Genomic DNA, 20,806 nt, shown 5'->3' with positions numbered 1-20,806 from the left:
TACTATTCCTATTTCTTGGAAGAGACTAAGAGGCAGTCTGCTTCCATTTCTTCTGTTTTTTCTCTACATCTGAGAAGGTTGCAAAAAGTCTCCTTGTCCCTTTACAGAAAACAGAGCAAAGATAGAGACCAGAAATATGTAGTATAATCACTTTAGGATAAACCAGCTGTGGGGCAGTTGTTAAGGAGCGAGCTGCAGCTGTCTTTGGCCATATCTTCTGAGTGTGACTTTTCTTTTCTTTGGATAGAAGGGAAGAGAAGAAAAGTCAGTAAAAATGAAGGTAAATGCAGAGTTCCAGGCTTCTTCAGCAGCTCTCCATTCTCCAACTCTGCGTTATTCAATGTCCATGTTCCCTAATTTACTTTTGACTTGTCCTCTGATACCATTTCAGAGGCATAAGTAAAGCTTTAGCATCATCGTATAACTGAATTTAATGTCTTTCTCAACCACTTAGCAGCCTCCATAGGAATGTTCCATTTAATACCTAAGGGTGAGAGGGTTGGTAGTTCTACCCCATCTTTATCCAATTTAACAGATTGGGAGTTTGCTCTTCTATCAACACTTCTGCAGAATATCCACAGAAATGGCAGGTACCAAATTCTGATCAAAATAGCCGCTGAATTCTCCTCAGGCATTTATCCCTGCCTCTTACAGACTGAGTCATGTGGCTTTTTTTTTTATTATTTACATTTTTACTTTTAATTAACAAATAATAATTGTATATACATTGTGGAATGATTATATCAAGCTAATTAACATATCCGTCACTTCACATAACTTATTTTTGGTAGTGAGATCATTTAAAATCTGGAGTTTTTTGTAGCAATTTTGAAATAGAAATACATTATTGTTAACCATCGTCACTTTGCTGTGCAATAGATCTTGGAAACTTACTCCTCCTATCTGAGATTTTGTACCATTTGGTCAACTTACCTCCATTCCTCAATCCCCCACACTTCCTGTTTCTGCTGACCAATATTCTTTTCTCTACTGTTCTTTTTTTTTTTTTTTTTCCTGTCTATAACTTAGACTGGATAATTTCTGTAGATCTATTGATACGTTATCTAAGGACACTGAAATTCAAATTTCGTATGACAGACAGTTTGGTCTGCAGACTTAGTTTGCCAATCCCTAATTTAATTCAATCCCTGATGGACATGTTTAGAAGGTAGGCTTACTTCTTTTCATTTCCAGGTTACTTTTTCTACCACAGTGTGGTATGTTTGGAGTTTATTAAAAGCCTGGGGTGTTTTGTCAGAGCCTTTTCTCCTTGCAGGCCCTGAACTCTCCCTCTGTATTTTTTTAACCTATTGGCTTCTGCTTTCACAATGACCATGTGCATTCAAGGGTAAAAGTAGCTTATAAATCCTTGACATGACTTCTTTTCTTAACCTAGCTTTAGTCTCTCAATACTTCACTATTTTAGTAGCTCTCCAGTGCCTTTAAATGGATGTTTAGGGGTTTTCTTTGTTTAGTTGTTTTTTCTTTTTGTGTTTTTGTTTCTACATATCATCCTGTTTTTTCAGTGGTTTGCACTACAAGGATTGGGCTGAACTGCCTAGGTTATCATTGTCTAAAGTGGAAAAGCTGTCCAAGAATCAGTTTGCAACTTTAAAATAACTTTCCTGACTGCCAGATGGCACTCTTTGAAGAATAACGTTTGCTTCTATATATAGGGTATGGGGTGGAGAGTTAAACCCCAGACCTGCTACTCAAATGGAAAGTACAGCTTTTTTATTTTTTATTAAAAAATGAACTTTATGGATGTGTAATTTATATAAAATAAAATTTTCCACAGGTTTTAAATATATAGTTCAATGAAACACCAATAAATTGAACTTTTTTTTTTTTTTTTTTTTTTTGGACAGAGTCTTGCTCTGTCGCCAGGCTGGACTGCAGTGGTGCAGTCTTAGCTCGCTGCAACCTCCACTTCCCGGGTTCAAGTGATTCTCCTGCCTCAGCCTCCTGAGTAGCTAGGACTACAGGTGTGCGCCACCACGCCCAGCTAATTTTTGTATTTTTAGTAGAGATGGGGTTTCACCATGTTAGCCAGGAATTGAACATTTTTATAACCCCCCACGAAGTTGCTTTTTTCCCTTTTGCAGTCATTCTTTCTCAACTCCTGCCCCAAGCAACCACTTCTCTGATATCTAGCATTATAGATTGTCCTTCTCTAGAATTTTATGTAAATGGAATTAGTGTCTATGTATGTAAAGTTTGTCTAGATGTATTAGCTCAGCAAAAATGATTTGCAAGTGCTCTGTCATATGCATCTGTAGTAAGTTCCTTTTTATTGCTGAATAGTAGTCAGTTGCCTGAATGTACCAAAATGTGTTTATCAGATAGTTTTCTTTTTGATGGACATCTGAGTTGTTTCTCGTTTTTGGCTATTACAAATAGAGCTGCTTCCAACATTTTTTGATGAATATTTTTGTGGATGTATGTTTTCATTTATCTTTGGTTAATTCCTAGGAGAGCAGTTTGAGTCATGGAATATGTATGTTTAACTTTATGAGAAACTTCCAAATTATTTTTGCATTTGGGAAAATAGTGCTTTTGCATTTTCACCAGCAATACATAAGGATTACAGTTGCTCCACACACTCAAAATCTCTCAATATTGTTAATCTTTTTAATTTTAGTATCTTAATGGGTATGAAGTAATGAAGTACCATCTTACTGTGGTTTGTATTTGTATATCACTGGTAACTAATGATGTTAAGTGTCTCTGATGTTCTTCCTGGCTGTTTGTTCATCATCTTTTCTGAACTTTTTTAACACAATTTCTTGAACTGGGTTCCTTGTTTTGTTGTTGAGATACCAGTTTTGTATATGTTCTTCATACAAATGCTTTATCAGATAGAAATTCAGTATTGCAAAATGTTCTCTCAGGTTATAGTTTGTCTTTTCATTTTTTAAATGATGCTTTTGGATAAATGTTTTCAATTTTAATGAGGTCCAGTTTTCATTTCTTTTTTTATAGTTAGTGTTTTTTGTGCTTCTCTAAGAAACCTTTGCTTACCCACTTGATCATGAGGTTATCCTCGTAAGTTTTCTTCCAGGATCTTTATAGCATTAACTTTATATTTAGGAGGAAAAACTATGCATGAAAACTATTGCATTTTAAAAATCAGTGTTGTCCCTTTGTTAACCTAACAGAGAGTGTTGGTTGAGTGTTTGCCACATGGTATTTCAGAAGGTAAAGCACTTCAAATAACTGTCCAGGACATTTTAAAGTCATAGTTAGGATGAATTTTTACTTCAAGATGTCTGATTACTTGTTACAACTCATAGATCATAATTACATTTCAATCTGTCTTTGTAATGAGGAGAAAACTACACTCTAACATTAATAAGAAACCTAACTCATAAATAAAATATATCACCCAGGATACTCTTCCTCCTCCACCTCTTCCTTCCTACTCCCCTCCTTTTTTTGTTCCCTTCTTCTCTTTCTTTCCTTTTCATTCCTGCCCTCCTTTTCTCTTACTTTTTCCCTTTTTCCTTCCTCCATTAAAAAACATATTTTTTCTTACATTGTGGTATTGTGGGGTTTCGTAGTTGAGCTTTTTTACATGATAAAATATCCTCTAGTAATCGGTTCTTGAGATCAGATAATGGGATGCTGTCTTCCAACGAGATGTTTGCATCACTGGCCTTATGCACCCTAGTGATACTGTAATTGGTGTTTGTTGCTTTATTATACCACAGGAAGTTACCTGGGAAAGATATAGGACTATATGAAGTGTCAGAGACAGCTGTAACTCATGGACCATTTTTATGTGGAAAAATTAGCTCTTAGTAATATGATTTGAGTAGAAAAATAATTTCTAAGATTAAATGAGAACTGAAAATTTTGTATTGTAAAATCAAACTCCCTCATGGCCTTATGACAGCTTTTTGAAATGACAAATAATAGCATAACATAAACTTTATGGTTGGTGGACAGTGCATGCTGTGTTCTAATTACAGGGATACTATCATATCAAAGGCTGAGATTTCTGATGGAATTTGGCTGTAATGTAGACTTTAATATCCTATTGTGTAGTATCGTTTCTTAAATCTGTTTTACAGCATCTTGGGGTTATAACTTCTTAGTGTGCTGTTGATTGAATGGTCTGAATGAAATATCCCTTTAGGTCTATTTTCCAGTGGCTCAAATGCAACTTCAAGAAATGTACCCTTGCTTGTACTAAACAACAGTTCTTATTCTTTGCTGTAGGACAAGAAATGGATTCTCAGTCATGAAGATGTCACGTTGGGAGAATTACTGGGCAAGGTATGTAATCAACTGAGCTAAATAACTAGAAGTCTCTATATTGATTCTGAAGACTGCAGATTTTTTCATTTTCTTCAAAGCTTTTCTTATGTTGCTGCGAGGCACATTACACATTAACTAGAATGCAATACTGTATCTGTTATCAATATTGTGATGCTCACTGAAATAGATGTGTGAAAGTCTTTGAAAGGTTTAAGGATGATTCGTAACTTTTAAGAATATTATGTGTGTGTTTTCCCCTGGAAGGACTAAAAATCATAATGATTTTATTTCAGTATGCAGTAAACTCAAAACTAGTGAACTGAGATTTGAAAAGAAACAGTGAGATAATAAAAGTTTAAATAAATACCCAAAGTCTTGTTCTTTTTGTTTCTGGTTACATGTGATAGTTCAGGAAAAAAATGGCATACAGCCTCTTGGGATTTCATGATTGTATATAGAATTACAGTATGTAACAACGCTGGAACACTGGGCATATTTGAATCTAAAAATGTGGACAAGATACTTGTTTCAATATAAATATTAATTTTATAACTAGTTCTATTAATCAGAAAAAGCAACTATATATAATAAAAGTCCCTTTTCTTCCAACATAGTTGGAAGTTTCTTTGAACTCATAGGCCATAGTCAAGTATATGTTATTTAACAATAATGGCGGATACTTGAGAATTAACCAAATGGACTATTTGAAAATTTATTAATAATAGTTTATTTATAATTGAGTTCCAGTGAATAAGTACTCACTTTTTTGTCAATGACTTAATTAGTGATGTTTCTATTAATATATAAAAATACAAATTCAGTTTATCTTCATGGCGTGATACAAAAAATAGTATAAAATATATATTTAGGAAAAGCTAATATACATATGAGTGATCAGTACTGAACTTAAGGCTCAACATTTTAGATAAAGAAATGATTATTCATTACTTTTTTAATTCAAATGTAAACTTGATGAATTGACTGTTTTCCCCTATTTTTAAAAAAGTTCTGAGAAAGTAAATGTCTGTTGAAATAATGTAGTTTGCAGGATTCTTATCACTTATTATTTTAAAATACCTTTCCCAAATGGAAGCGTCAGATTGTTATTGGAAAGCAGATTTTTATTGGCATATTTAGTAAGTAAATTCTAAAGAACTTCAAGCTAAAAGCAGTGACTCATATGTTATTTCCTATGGATTTCTTTCCTCATCCTTAAGGAAATATTTCTTCTTTCCTTTGCTCTAAGTAACTCAGTAGCAGTGACTAGAACAAAAAATATTACGAAGATTAATTTCCATGATGCAGTTAAATAATAAATTGTAAAACTAAAGCATTTACTGAAATAAAGGCAGAATATGTTGAGAAGGACAGACTTTTTAGTACTATGGAAAAAATATTTTTAGTTAAAGAGAAATATTTCTATTTTTGTGTTTAGTTTATGCTATAAAGTATTAGGAGGAATTTGTCTCCTTAGACTATTTCAAAGAATAATTATTTTCTCAACAATAAGTAATATGTCAGTCTCAATGAATTTATTTTAAATAAAAGACTGTGACTTTGAGGCAATGTGTAGCTTAATTTCACCCAGTATTTTTAAGTACAAGAAAATGGTTATTTAATATTTTTCACTGCCTATTTTAAATAATCATTTACAGTATACTGCTTAAGAGTGCATGGCTAATTAAGACAATTAGCCGTGGTTCCTGTCGTTAGAGACTTTGGAGTTAAGTTGTAATATAAGATAATGACAGGAATGCTGTATTCCTGTATCAGCTGAATGCTGTATCAGCACTGTATTTTTAGTAGACTGTACTTGATATACAGTATCAGGTGCAGCTATAGTCGATAGTTGGTATTCAATAAATCAGTCATCCAGTGTTTTTTGAATGCCTACTATGTGCAAGGCACTTTTCTGGGCACATTTTACAGTATCAATGAACAAGTAGCCAGAAATCCTTTCTCTTATAGAGCTTAATAATCTCTCTAGGAGGAGAAGATAAACAATAAGCAGAATAAATAGGTAAATTTTGTAATGTTAGAGGGTGCTAAGTCCTGTGAAAAATATAGAGGGATTGGAAGCGTTACTAGTTGTAGTTGCTGTTTTTAGTAGGAAATCCAGATAAACCTTATTATCTTATGTTTACTTTTGAATAAAGACTTGAAGGAGGTGGGAAATTTAGCCACATGGACATCTGAGGGGAGAAGGATCTATGCAGAGTAAACAGCCAATGCAAACTTTGTTTGAAGAACAAGGGAGGCATTTTGATTGTAACAGTAAGCAAGGTGAATGTGATAGGAGAGGAAATCTGTAAGGTGATGAGGGTATAAATTACATTGACCTTGTAAGTCATTATAATTACTTTGGCTTTGATTATGAATGAAATGGTGAGCTGGTGGGCAATTTTGAGAGGAGGAATGGCATGATCTTTTTAAAAAAGTTATTCCGGGAGTTGTGAAAATAGGCTGACAACTTGGAAAGGTTAGGAGGCAGTTGAACTTACCTGACTAAAAGATGATGCTAGATTAAGATGATAGCAATTGAGGTGGTGTGAAGTAGTGAGTTTTGGATGTATTTTTGAAATTGAATCAATTGAATATCCTGATGGACTCTGTATGTGGGGTATTAGAGAAAGATTTCAGTCCTAAGTGTAAAAGATTTCAGGGAACGAGAAAAGGTGTTCAGTTTTGGATGTATTGAGTTTTTCTATTAGACTTCCAAGTGGGGATGATGGAAACTATTGGGTATCAAGTCTGGAGTTAGAGAAAAGAGGTCTGAGTCAAAAGTACAAATCTGGTAGTTGTTAGTATATAGTTGGTACTTAATACAATTAGATGAATTCAACAATGGAGTGAGTCTAGATGAAGAAGAGAAGAAGATCAAGGATGGAGCCTTGCTCACTGGAACATTAAGAGGTGGAAATAAGAGAAGCAATCCCCAAAGGAGGTTGAAAAGAGCAGCCAAGTAGGAAGGCAGAAAACCAGGAGATATGATGCCTTGGAAGACAACAGGAGAAAGTATATACCAAGGAAGAGAGTGATCAGTTGTGTCAGATGATGCTGAAAAGCCAAACGAGATGGGATTTAGCAATGAGAAGATCACTGGTGACTTGGCTGAGCAGTTTCCTTGGGATGCTTTAGGTGAAAGCCAATTTGGAATGGATTTGAGAAGAACGGGAGGAGAGGATTAGAGGTAGCAAAGATGTAATTCCTTAAAGTTTTGCTGCAAAAGAAATCAGAGATGTGGGGTGATAGTTTCAAGAGAATGATTTGTGCTTTGTAATTGTTATTGTTTAACTTGAGAAAAATAATAGCATACTAGTTTGCAGTTGGGAATGATCTAGTGAAAATTCATCATTTAAGAGAGAGAGAGAGAAATTGCTACAGCGTCATCCTTGAGTAGGTAAGAGGGGATGCAATTTAGTTCACAATGAAGGATTGACTTTAATAGAAACACAGTAGTTCACTTTTTATAACAGCAAGGAAGATTGGTAGGTGGGTCAGTAGGGCAACAAGAGCCCAAAGTTCTCTTTACATTGCTTCGATTCTTGAAATGAAGTAGGAAGCAAAAGCATCAGCAAAGAATGAGGATGGGAGATTTGAGAAGAGAATAGAAGAGAAGCAGTCATCGAGAAAACGGGGAGTGTGAGTGGTCTAAAAAAATATAATATGATTATTGAGTACGTTAAGGGCCCCCTAAGGGTTTGTGTTCATGAATTTAAAGTTAAATCAGTCAGCATGATTATGGTTTTTCTCCAGCCATATTAGCTTTATAGGTGCAGAGTAGGAAAAGTTTTGGATTTAATCAGACTTGTAGATTTGCCAAGGGAGTTTTACAGATTAACAGAAGAGCAAATAAATTGAGAGTGTATGAGAAGGCAGTTGTAATTATTGACCATGGAATTTAAGGTGGAATACAGGAGGAGGAGAATATAATAAGAGAATGATGTAAAAAGTGATAGAACCTAAAGACTGTCAGTTCCTATAAAGTCAAAGGAGTTTTGAAGTCTGGATAAGTATTCCAAAAAGAAGAGGAAGTAAGCTAGAAAGATAGAAGCCAACCAGAAGATTAGACGAATGAGATAGATGTTACAGAGCATTTGCATTATAGGTATGACACAGTTTAAGATATGACCCTAGAAAATAGATTGGAGTGCAAGATAATTGGAGGAGAGATGATCAAGAAACTGAAAGTTTGAATTGTTGGAAGGACCTTTAAATGTCTATTGAAATTACAAAGTATTAGGACACTGGGTAGACTGACAGTTACCCAAGGGCTCAAATTGTCAATAAACAAAACGTTTTCAAATTCAGTAAATGACAGCTGGAGTGAGGAATAGTGGGTAATATAATTGAGTGACAAATTTTCAAAGCTGAGAGTTTCAGGAATGTGGGAGAGATAATGGTTTAAAACCAGTAATAAGTAGGTAATAGAACACTGTGTTCTATCTGCAGGGCAATGGTAGGATTATATGTGGGGAAAATAAGTCATCACTTAAGTTTAGATGGCAAAAGGAAGTTCATCCACCATTTGGGTCTTCTCTAATAAGAGCCATTATTTTGTTAGAACAGGAAGTTAAAGGAAATGATCAAAGAATAGATTGAAAATGTAATTTTGAGGATGATGGACCATGAATTCCAGAAGGCACTATGCAAGTTGGGGATAGATGAGAAAGGAGGATCAAATAGAAGTATGCTGAATCTGAGGGGGCTGGAGAGGGAGAGATGAAGATTAACCTAGGACTACAGTCATCTTACATTGACTGATGTAAACACAGTGAAGGGTCATAAGATTTGTCCTCAGGGACTGAAGGGCAGCAACAGAGATGAAGTCATGCTTCATGACTTTTCATCTCACCTTTTGCATCTTAGAAAGGTTAACCTGATTCAGGATCTCAATTCTGTCACCTAAGCTGATCTCATATTCAGCCCTCCACCTCCCCTTTAAAGCAAAGGTTTGCGTTGAATGATTCAGTGATACAGAGTGATGAGTGTCCTGGGCTTCCTCCTCACCTCTTTGGATAGAGAAGAGGTGGTCTGGGAAAGCATAGTTGTTTCTCAGTGTCTGAAGATTGTCCCCCTGACCACCATTGATAGAGTTGACATTCTCTGGATAATGGTTGCTAAATTAATGTTTACATTTTTCAGATGCCTAGTACATGCCAGTACCTCTTAAAATAGGGCAGAAACCATTAGAAAGACACAAAGGGCAATGGGGAGATGTGTATTCAGGGACAGGAGACATAATTTTGGGAAAATCAAGAAAGTCTTCATGAATGAGGGGCGTAAGAAATTGACTTAAAGATGAGGTATCAGCTTCTGATTGGAGGTGAGAGTTTTCCACAGAGGGAAAAATGTAGAAAAGGCGTGACACGTATTTAGGGATCACTATGTATTTGAGTTCAGAACACATATAACAGTTGGGGGTTATAATATGGAGCTATATAGAAGCCAAGAAAGTGATAGTAATTGAAGGATGGATATTGAGCAAAGCAGTAGTATAATCAAAGTTTTCTCTGGAAAGATTAATCTGGCAGTGCTGTTCTAGGTGGTTTGGAGAGGTGAGGGACTGAAGATGAGATCAGCTTAGGTAACAGAATTGAGATCGTGAATCAGTGTAACCTTTCTGAGATGCAAGGGATAAGACAAAAAGTATTATGGATGTAGGGTCTGAATGCTTACAAGGCAAATGATGGTTCTAGTAACTGAAAAAAGTAATATAGCCAGGAAAAATCTTTTGATTAATAGAACAGTAAGTTTTAGACAAGCTGAATTGTAAGTGCTTTAGGTAAGTGGAGGCCCAGCAGTAACTATGTAAATTAATAATATCATCTCTCTACCTCTGATGTAATAAATAATCTGACAATTGTGGGTAAAAGTCTCTTGAGAATAACAGAGATGCGAAGCTCAAATTTTCCTCTTATAAATTTATCATGAATGTTTACTGTTTAAGTATGTTTATTTTTATGAAAACATGATTTACCATTGTTTTATAAATATTTGAGTTGACTATTAAATAGTAAAAATTGAATATGACTTGTTAAAAATATTTTAAAGTATTTTAATAATGTATTAATAAGCAATAGTTCAAGGTATAAATTTTGTGAACTTTAAACATTAAGAGTTACATTCATCTTAGTGCTCTAAAAACTCAGTAAGTATAGCAGACTTCTAGTTTAGTTACTTCTTGCTCAACAATAGCATTTAAAGTTTATTATAAAATGTTTGCATATGCCAGGCACAGTGAGTGGCTCATGCCTGTAATCCCAGCAGTTTGGGAGGCCGAGGCGGGCAGATCACGAGGTCAAGAGGTCAAGACCATCCTGGCCAATATGCTGAAACCTTGTCTCTACTAAAAATACAAAAATTAGCTGGACATAGTAGTGCGCACCTGTAGTCCCAGCTACTCGGGAGGCTGAGGCAGGAGAATCGCTTGAACCCGGGAGGTGGAGGTTGCAGTGAGCTGAGACTGTGCCGCTGCACTCCAGCCTGGTGACAGAGTAAGTCTCTGTCTCAAAAAAAAAAAAAAAAGTTTGCATTGTATGATTATAGCTATGTAAAAAATACATATGCAGTGTAAAAAAACCTAAGAGAATGTTCAAGAATAACTGTTGTGCTAGTGTGTTAGCCTTGTTTTTCTTCTCTGTAATGTTTTGAATTTAATTTTTAAAAATAGATTTCAAAATTTCTTCTCTTCTAAATGCACCATAAATGCACCATAAATCAAGCTTTTTTTTTTTTTTTTTTTTTTTTTTTGAGACAAAGTCTCACTGTGTTGCACAGGCTGTAGTGCAGTGGCGCAGTCTCTGCTCACTGCAAGCCGTGCCTCCCGGGTTCATGCCATTCTCCTGCCTCAGCCTCCCAAGTAGCTTGGACTACAGGCACCCGCCACCACACTCAGCTAATTTTTTTGTATTTTTTTTGTAGAGATGGGGTTTCACTGTGTTAGCAAGGATGGTCTCGATCTCCTGACCTTGTGATCCACCCGCCTCGGCCTCCCAAAGTGCTGGGATTACAGGAATCAGCCACCGTGCCCAGCCAAATCAGGCATTTTATACCAAAATATGTCCTAGCCATAGAGTAAAGTTAGAAGTTCTTATGTCTGATAGAAATTAGTTAATCTCAGGTGATATTGACATGTAGGTAAGCACCTTCCTCCTCCTTGGTACCTTTGCTTGTATTTGGTAAAGATTTACATGCTGTCATTTACCCCAGACAATGAATATATTTCTATTTTCAGGGAAATTTTGGTGAAGTATATAAGGGCACATTAAAGGATAAAACTTCTGTTGCTGTTAAAACATGTAAAGAAGATCTTCCTCAGGAATTGAAAATAAAATTTTTACAGGAAGCCAAGTGAGTTATTTAAATTAATCAAAATATGTATTTGTTATGTAAATGATTTATTAAAATGTAAGTTTGAAGGCATCCTAAATTGTGATTTACTGAAATAGTAGGGGTAAGCACTTTTACAATGTGGAATCCAAAAGTCTATCCTTTTGTGATAGTCTGCAGATCAATTCAGCAATCATAGTCAAACCAGGTGTTAAAAAGCAGTATTATTCAAGTTCTTAAAATGTTACATTATTTTGCTTTCATCACACATACATATACATATATGTATATATGCAATACTGTGCTTATGATAAAAAATTACTATATTATGTACATGAACTGTACAGCTTACATATACGTTTAAGTAGATAATTAAATCTGTCCTACCCTCCTTAGATCGTACTGCTTGGTTCTGTTTTCTCAACCGTTAGGTTTCATTTCTGAGAACCTTAGATTTCTTCTTCAAACATATAGCTTACATATACATTTAAATATGTAATTATATCTGTCCTACCCTCCTTAGATAGTACTGCTTTTTTTTCCTCAGCTGTTAGGTTTCATTTCTGAAAACCTCAGATTTCTTCAGCTTAGTATCTGGCATTTCTTCTAAAGTTTGCATATTTTTTTGTTTCTAATCTTCTAAGATGATTGATTCTCTTTTTTTTATTATTATTAGCTAAATAATAGAAAATAATACCTGCTAGCTATGTTGCACATACTTAAAACTCTTCTGTTAGTGGTAAAATTGAGTATATATAACAAAACACAAAACAAATGCATCTTTCCAGAAGCCACTTTGGAAAGAGTAACCTGGATGGACATGTGGGTGGGAAATGGATGAATTGATGGACAGATGGATGGATGGATGGATGGATGGATGGATGGGGAAGAAAGAAGATATATGGATCCATATGTTTTTGTGTATTAAAAGGAAAGTGCAATGGGAAAATATTGCCATGGCAACAAGAGAACTATTCATAAGTTACATGGCATAGAGCCATGTATATATACTAATATATATACTAATTCATCATCTAAAAATGAATAATGGCAATGGCTAAAGTAGTTGGATGCATTTATGAAATGTTATCTGCAGAGTAAAACAGTAAACCTTTTTCATGACTTGTTGGCAAGTCAGAAAAGAAATTGTGATGAATTAAAAGGCATGTGAACACAACTGAAATTCACAGCCTCGTTATTTTACAGTTGTTCATAAGTATTAAGGTAAAAGACTGTGCCTCACATATTTTCAAAAATATTTAAATTTCTTGCTTTTTAACTTTTTGTATTGCAGAGTTTAATTTCTTCTTTTAAGGTGAAATTATAGTTTTATGTTAAAAACGAAACTTACATTCATGCAAACTTCCAAGTGTCCTCTAGTATACATTAGAAGTATATATTTAGATATTTAATATTATCTGAGTTCATGCTGTATTGTGCAAGTTTCTTAAACAGTTTCTAACCTGTGAAATTAAAGTATTAAAGTCAAACATCATTAAACCTTTCTTTTAAATTTCTAGTAAAAGTTGCAAGGCCAAAGTTATTGGCAGAATATTTCCTTTAGAATTCTTCCCAGTCTGTCTTTTCATTTCTATCTTTTTATATTGTCTAAAACATTTTTATAGCTCTCCTTGCTTTAGTTGTACATGTACAATACATGCATAAATTTTTTGTCTTTCTCCAAAGTTACCTTTTTCATTCTCTTAGGAAAGGATACAGCAATTTTCAAATATGAGTGAATTTATAACTATGTCGATAAGATAATAAAGAATAAGATTTGTTAATAGAAATAATTGGGATAGATAGGCATCTGAGGTAATTTAGTTTATTTTTAGCTCATGTTTGGAGTCCTATAGGTGAGTGCATTATCAAGTAGAAGGGGCTCACTGCCCAATGTGCTAGAAACCAATACCGTGACACCAGGTCTTTGAGAAAAGAAAAACTTACTGTTAAACATCAACTGTTAATGATTTCAGAGCAATATTTTTATTAGAAAAGGTTGAGGGGTAGATTCTGAAATTACTAAGTGATTAGTGGAAGGGGAAATGGGAGGCCTGGAAAGTCCTTGGCCACACACGGTTATCTCTTCATGCAATCTCATGGTTCATATGTGCAAATCCAGGGGGAGTTAGTCTAAACCATGTATTGGAAATTCAGGCCGTGATGTTAGCAAGCTTGTTCCTGCATAGATGCCAGTTAGCCCTATTTCTTCTAACCAATTTCAGCAGTTCTTTTATAAACAACGGGAGTTTCAGTGATAGAGCACGTTGTTTCTTTTTTTATGTGCTATCCTGCAAACTCAAGGATTTTTGTTAGTCATTACTGTGTTGCGATTTTTTTCTTAACTCTTTAGGGACATGGTTTCAAGTCTATCCTACTTTCATAGCCCGCTGATGAAATTTTGCCCTTATCCAAACAAAGTCAACTCTGCTTCAGCTGAAGTCTCTGTTGAAACTGTATTATTCAATTATCCATTTGCCAACTTTCTCAGAACTTTTGTTTCTACCATTATTGAAATTGATCCTGATCAAGAAAGTATTTAACTATTACAAAATCCAATGAAATGTAGCATTTACCAGTATAAAATGATTTCTTATTTTCTGTATTTTAAAATCAAGTATGTGTGTTAAAAATAAATATATGTATGCTGCCCCAGCAGCTCACAATTTTTGGCCCAGTAATACTTTTCAGCTATACTTTTGTGGTAGTGGCTAAAACCAGATATTGTAATTTGAAGGGAGTTGTACATGTTTTAGATTAACTAGTTCATTTCTATTTAACATGGTTGTTAATAATTCAGAGTAGATAATAATTTTTAAAAGAATATTTAATTAAGGATAATTGACTCATTTGCATCCATATTATGTTGCCAGTATGTACCAGTATGGTTGGGCCTCTGTGTCCATGGGTTCTGTATCTGTGGATTTGATGAGCCACAGAACAAAAATATTAGGGGGAAAAAAGTTGATGATTGCATCTGTACTGAACATGTACAGAATTTTTTTCTTATTATTCCATAAACCATACAGTATAACAACTATTTATGTAACATTTACGTTATATTAGGTCTTATAAATAATCTGGAGATGGTTTAAAATACGTGAGAGGATGCATGTAGGTTATATGCAAATATTGCACCATTTTGTGTAAGAGACTTGAACATGCATAGATTTCAGTATCCACGGGGGTCCTGGAACCAATCTCCTACAGATACTGAGGGAAGACTTTACTCATTTGTATACTTCTAATTTATCATAATTTGGGGTCATACCAAAATTTTAAAAATTGAGTTATGATTCAAGAGTATTCTAGTTGTAAACACTATGTGTGATCACAAATTAATGCTTTATTATTCAAATGATAACTATTCTTATATTTTCATCTCATCTAGAATTCTCAAGCAATATGATCATCCCAATATTGTCAAACTTATAGGAGTTTGCACACAAAGACAGCCTGTCTACATCATTATGGAACTGGTTTCAGGTAATGTGATCTGATAATTTTGCATGATGACATTTTAATGTCATGTTTTATTGTTTTTATATGTTCAGTCTCTTTGATTTCTCCTTGTAAAGTTTCCAAGGATTTTGTCTAACATTTCCAGATAACAAAAGAGTCTGTACCTATAGTCAGTATTGTTATAGGCTGTAACACTTTGCTGTTTTCTAGAAAATGTCAACTGCTTTTTTAAAAAGACAGATTTATTATTAGAATATAGTTACATATGGAATTCAGTTATATATAATCTTTATGTGCAAAACACTAGAAAAAGATAGTGTACTTAGACTTTATAACAGTGACAGTACTATCTTATATTTAGTTCATTGTATATCATTTTCCAAGTACATCTCAACACAACCTCTCTTCTAAATGTTTGAATTAATTTTTAATAATTTTTTTGTAGAAATGGAGTCTCACTATGTTGCTCAGGCTGGTCTTGAACTTCTGGGGTCATGTGATTCTCCTGCCTTGGCCTCCCAAAGTGCTGGGATTACAGACATGAGCCATAGCACCCTGCACAACCTCTTTTTTGATGGTCATATGTAATAATCTCACAATGCTTTGACTCACTTTTGAATTATGAACTTCTTTCATATGTGGACAAACAAAAAGGTGATCAGTCTATGAATATGTCTTGGTATTTATTTCTGGTGACTTTCAACACCTTTATATTAACAACTTTTGACAAAGAAAACTTTGAAGTGCTATATTAATAATGTTTTAAAGTTTTTTTCGTTGTCCAACATCCTGTTGTAGAAAATACAATCAGAAGTAAAATTTGATCTCATAAGCTTTACAAATAGAGTATTTAATAAGTGAAAGGAATTTGCTTTACTTTTAAAAATTATTGACTCATTTTAGGAGAAATTTAAAGAAATATGAGAAACATTTCTAATTTTAACTAAAATATATTAAGTAAACATATTGTAGATAGCTCATTAATTTCTGCTTACAGAAATTAATTTTTCATGATTTGTAATTATTGGTCCTGTTTTGTTATACTACTTTGCTTGCTATTGAAATATTTCTCAGTATTGCCATGTAACTGCAGAATACCTAGCTCATTATCATCTTTATCCATCAGGATGGCATTGTCTGTGTTAGGTACATTGTATGTTTTAATGGTTTAAATGTGTAAATATTATAAATACATACTAACATTTATATGCATGCAAATAAAGTCCCTGAATAATAAGGAATGCCACTGAAAAACTTAGATTTGGGAGGTGGGACAGACTTGAGGAAAGGTGATTTTGGTCTTACTGTAATTGTTAAAGGACCATAGATGCAAATTCCAGATGGCAAGTCCAAATTAAATAAAACAAAAGAAGATAGTTTTGTACAGGAACTAAGCAAGTGTTTATCTAGACTCTGACTAGTAACCTCTGTTTATATTTTTTAAATGAATAAGAATAATAAACTTCATTAGAAAATTGAAAATATAATGAAAGGTAGAAAAATGAAAATGAAACCTTCCACTCAGTCTATCTCAAAGCTAATTGCTGCTTACAGTTTTTAAATTTTTTTTCCAGAAAAATGTTTAATGCAGATGCTTTAAATTTAATTATGAAACAAATTATACTTCAACAGTATTTCAGATCTTGCTTTTTTTTTTCTTATTACTGTAATGTGTGATGGTTTTACTGTTTTGCAGCTATCTATACAATTCTGCCTTTTTCTGGTAATGGCTACAGAATATTCCATTTTGTGGATTTACATGATTTATTCAACCACAACTTTATTTATGGATACTTTGGTCATTTTTATTATTTGTTTTTACAAAGTGTTCAATGAATATCCTTGGACTAACTGTAAGAATCATTTGGAAGTGTATCTGTAGGTAAAAATTCAGTAGTGAGATTGTTAGATCCGAGTTTCTGTATTTTGATTTACGTAAATGTATTAGCTTTTGATTTCTCCATAAGTAATTATCACAATCTGAGGGCTTAAAGTGACACCCATTTTTTTACCTGACAGGGTCTGTAGGTTAGAAGTCCTGGCAGCCTTGACTGTGTTCTCTGCTCAGGGTCTTACAAAGCCAAAATCAGGATGTCAGGCTGAGCTGTTATCTGGAGACTCTGGAGAAGAATCTGCTACCAGACTCATTCAGTTGCTGGCAGAATTGTGTTCCTTGCAGCTATACGTCTAAAGTTCCCATTTGTTTGCCTGCTGTCTGCCAGGGGCATCTCTTAGCTCCTTGAGGTTGCCTACATTCCTTTTCACATGGTCTATCTTCAAAGCCAGCATGGGCCTGCTAAATCCTTCAAGTGTTTTGAATTTTTCTAACTTTCTCTTATGTTACTAGGTAAAGAATACTCTCTACTTTTAAAAGGGCTTGTATGATTAGATCAGGCACACCTGGATAATCTTATTTTAAGGTCAACTGTACATGATAGAACATATTATGAGTAGTACTTACACTCATAGGGATCCAGGTATTAGAGTAGGACATCTTTGGGAGGCCATATTCAAATTCTATGTACCATAGTAGATTTTGCTAAATTCTCCTAAAGGCTGTTTGCAATGTGCAATCTCAAACCTTACTAGTGAACTTTTCATATTCAGTTACATTAAGTTCATTCGTTGATCTTGCAGTTTGAATACATCTTTTACCCGTGCATGATTTTATAGTATTATGCTTCAGTCATTCGGAAAATATCAGATCACCAAGTCATGCAGATATTTCAAATAATGATATAACTCATTATGTAATATCACACATTTATTAATGTCACAAGTCTCTTCAGAAAAGTAATGGAGGCAGCCGGGAACAGTGGCTCACTCCTGTAATCCTAGCACTTTGGGAGGCCAGTGGGGTTGGATCATGAGTTCAGGCATTCGGGACCAGCCTGGCCAACATAGTGAAACCCCATCTCTACTGAAAATAAAATTAGCCAAGTGTGGTGGTGCATGCGTGTAATCCCAGCTACTTGGGAGGCTGAGGGAGGAGAATTGCTTGAACCCGGAAGGTAGAGGTTGCAGTGAGCCAAGATCATGTCACTGCACTCCAGCCTCAGTGAAAGAGTGAGACTCTGTCAAAAACAACAACAACAACAACAACAACAAACAAAAACAAGTAATGGAGGCTATCAAGCTCATTGTGGCAGATACATGTTTTGAACAAATCTATAGCACCCAAGTTTTCTCATGCCTCTTTGTAATTCCTTTTTCTACCTTTTACTACCCTGTCACAGCCAACCACTAAGCTGCTTTCTGTCACTATGAGCATTTCTCAGAACTCTTAAAAAAAGGAATCATGCAGTAAGCACTTTTTTCCACTAAGTATAATTATTTTAAGATTAATCCATATTGTAATGTGTATCAATAGGTCATTCTTTTTATTGCTGAGTGGAGTTCTATTTAATGAATATACTGCAGTTTATCTATTCAGCTGTTGATAGACTTTTGGATGATTTCCAGTTTGGGGCTATTCTAAATGAAGTTGCTATAAACATTACTCTACAAGCTTCATCTGGACAAATGCTTTCATTCTCTGGGGAAACTGCCTAGTAGTGGAATGAATGGATCATATGGCATTTGCATGTTAAATTTTTTAAGAAACTACCAAATTACTTTCTAAAGTTTTTGTTCTAGTTTACATTCTCAACAGCAGTCTGTGACAGTTTCAGTTCCTCCACATCCTCGTCAGCACTTATTTGGCCTGGTTAGTTGTTAGTCTTTCTAATAATTCTATACCTTATTGTTATTTTAATTTGCCCTTTCCCACTGAATAATGATGTCATGCATGTTTTCATGTGCTTATTTGACGTTGGTATATCTTCATTGGTCAAGTGTCCAAATCATTTGCCTATTTTAAAAACTGGGTTGATTGGTTTCTTACAATTGAGTCTTGGTTCTTTACATATTCTGGATACAAATCCTTTTTCTCTCAGTCTATGTCTTGTCTTTTCATTCTCTTAACAGTGTCTTTTGAAAAACATCTTTGTTTTGATAAAGTTTAATTTATCTATTTTTTTCTTTTATGGATCATACTTTTGATGGTATACTAAGAAAACTTCGTTGAACCCAAGTTCAACGAAATTTAAAAAAAAAATTTTTTTCTTAATTTTACTTTTAGAAGTTTTAACGTTTTAAAATTTATAGTTGAGTGTAGGACCCAATTCAGGTTAATTTCTGTATATGGTATGAGAAATGGTTAGAAGTTTATATTTTTGGCACGTAGATATCCAGTTGTTCCAGCACCACTTCTTTTAAATGACTCTTCTTTCTCTCTTGACTTAACTTTTTACCTTCATATAAAATTCCTTTTTCCATGCTTACATGTGACTTTATTTTTGGACTCTGTTCTTTTCTCTGAATCCTTTTGTCTCCATGCCAATACCACAATGTCTTGATGACAGTAGCTTTATAATAAGTCTTGACTCAGAAATAAATCCAAACATATACAGCCAACTAATTTTTGACAAGAAGGCACAAAGGGGAAAGGATAGTCTGTCTGACAGGTAGTGCTGGGAAAACTGCATTTTCACATGCACAAGAATGAAATGGGACCCTTATTTATACCATACACAAAAATCATCTCAAATTGGAAGAAAGACCTAAAATAAAACCAGAAAGTATGAAACTCCTAGAAGAGAACATGGGGGAAAACTCTGGGACATTGGCCTTGGTGATGATTTTTTGGATATTACAGCAAAAGCTCAGGCCACAAAAGCAAAAATAAATAAATAGGACTATATTAAACTGAAAAGCTTCTGCACAGCAAAGGAAACAATCAGTACAGTGAAACAGCAACCTACAGATTGCAAAAACTACTTGCAAATCATATACCTGATAAGGGGTTACTATCCAAAATGTATAAAGAACTCATACAACTCAATAGTAGAAAAGCAAATAACTCAGTTTAAAGATGGACTGGATGCAGTGGCTGACACTTATAATCCCAGCACTTTGGGAGGCTGAGGCAGGAGGATTGCCAGATCCAGGAGTTCAGACTGCCTGGGCAACGTAGTGAGATCCTGTCTCTGTGAATTTTTTTTTTTTTAATTAACCAGATATGGTGATGTGTGCCTGTAGTCCCAGCTACTCAGGAGGCTGAGATGGAAGTATCATTTATGCAGGGAGATTGAGTCTGCAGTGAGCTGTGATCGTGCCACTGATCACAACAGATGTGCCACAATAGAGGGAAACCTTGTCTCAAAAAAAAAAAAAAAATCACATACAATTGATGTGCCACAAGAGAGCAAAACATTGTCTCAAAAAAAAGAAAAAAAAATAAGACTGCAATAAGATACCATGATGAATAGGAAACCTAGCACCTTAACCTCCAAGTACAATAATGCCTGTGCTTATCTGGGTAAAGCTAATTAATTTTAGAAAACCTGAAAAAAGGTATCAATCTCAACTTTGTCTTTCACTAGGGATTAGTAACTACCCCCTTCGTTTTGACCTGAATGTTCTTTTTAAGTTCAGAACTTCCTGGAAGTAATTAAATGTTAAATTATCTGGTACATTGCTCAGTTCACACAGACGCATGGCCCTTGGCAATCCTCAAACTCATCTTAATTTTAAAATGACTTATGACTTTGAAACTTTTCTGAAGAGTTTTCACCAGACTTAAGATGTTGTCAAAATTTTTCTCACCTCTGTAACATGATATCTTATTTATGGTTTAAAAAAAGTAATTGAGTTGATTCAGTTTATATTAGGCTTAGAAATTTTAGGCTTAGAAATCTAGACATGATTATCT

At 34.4% G+C, this 20,806-nt stretch overlaps 1 protein-coding gene across 8 annotated transcripts in view; it reads left to right on the top strand.

The window, feature by feature from the left end:
• Positions 1-20,806, top strand: part of FER (FER tyrosine kinase) — a 452,292-nt gene that overhangs the window by 286,202 nt on the left and 145,284 nt on the right. For all 8 annotated transcript variants that reach the window (XR_005235731.2, XM_037984945.2, XM_008014098.3 and 5 more), the window contains 3 exons: positions 4,222-4,278; positions 11,498-11,613; positions 14,984-15,078. Coding sequence is in view for 7 of the 8 variants with exons in the window: in XM_037984945.2 (XP_037840873.2) it covers positions 4,222-4,278; positions 11,498-11,613; positions 14,984-15,078 (268 nt within the window). In the remaining variant the exon portion in view is untranslated. The remainder of the gene's footprint in view (positions 1-4,221; positions 4,279-11,497; positions 11,614-14,983; positions 15,079-20,806) is intronic.

Source organism: Chlorocebus sabaeus, chromosome 23 (genome assembly GCF_047675955.1).
Source record: "Chlorocebus sabaeus isolate Y175 chromosome 23, mChlSab1.0.hap1, whole genome shotgun sequence".
NCBI lineage: Eukaryota > Metazoa > Chordata > Mammalia > Primates > Cercopithecidae > Chlorocebus > Chlorocebus sabaeus.
Note: the sequence above shows the minus strand (reverse complement) of the source record. Positions and strands in the feature narration are given on the sequence as shown.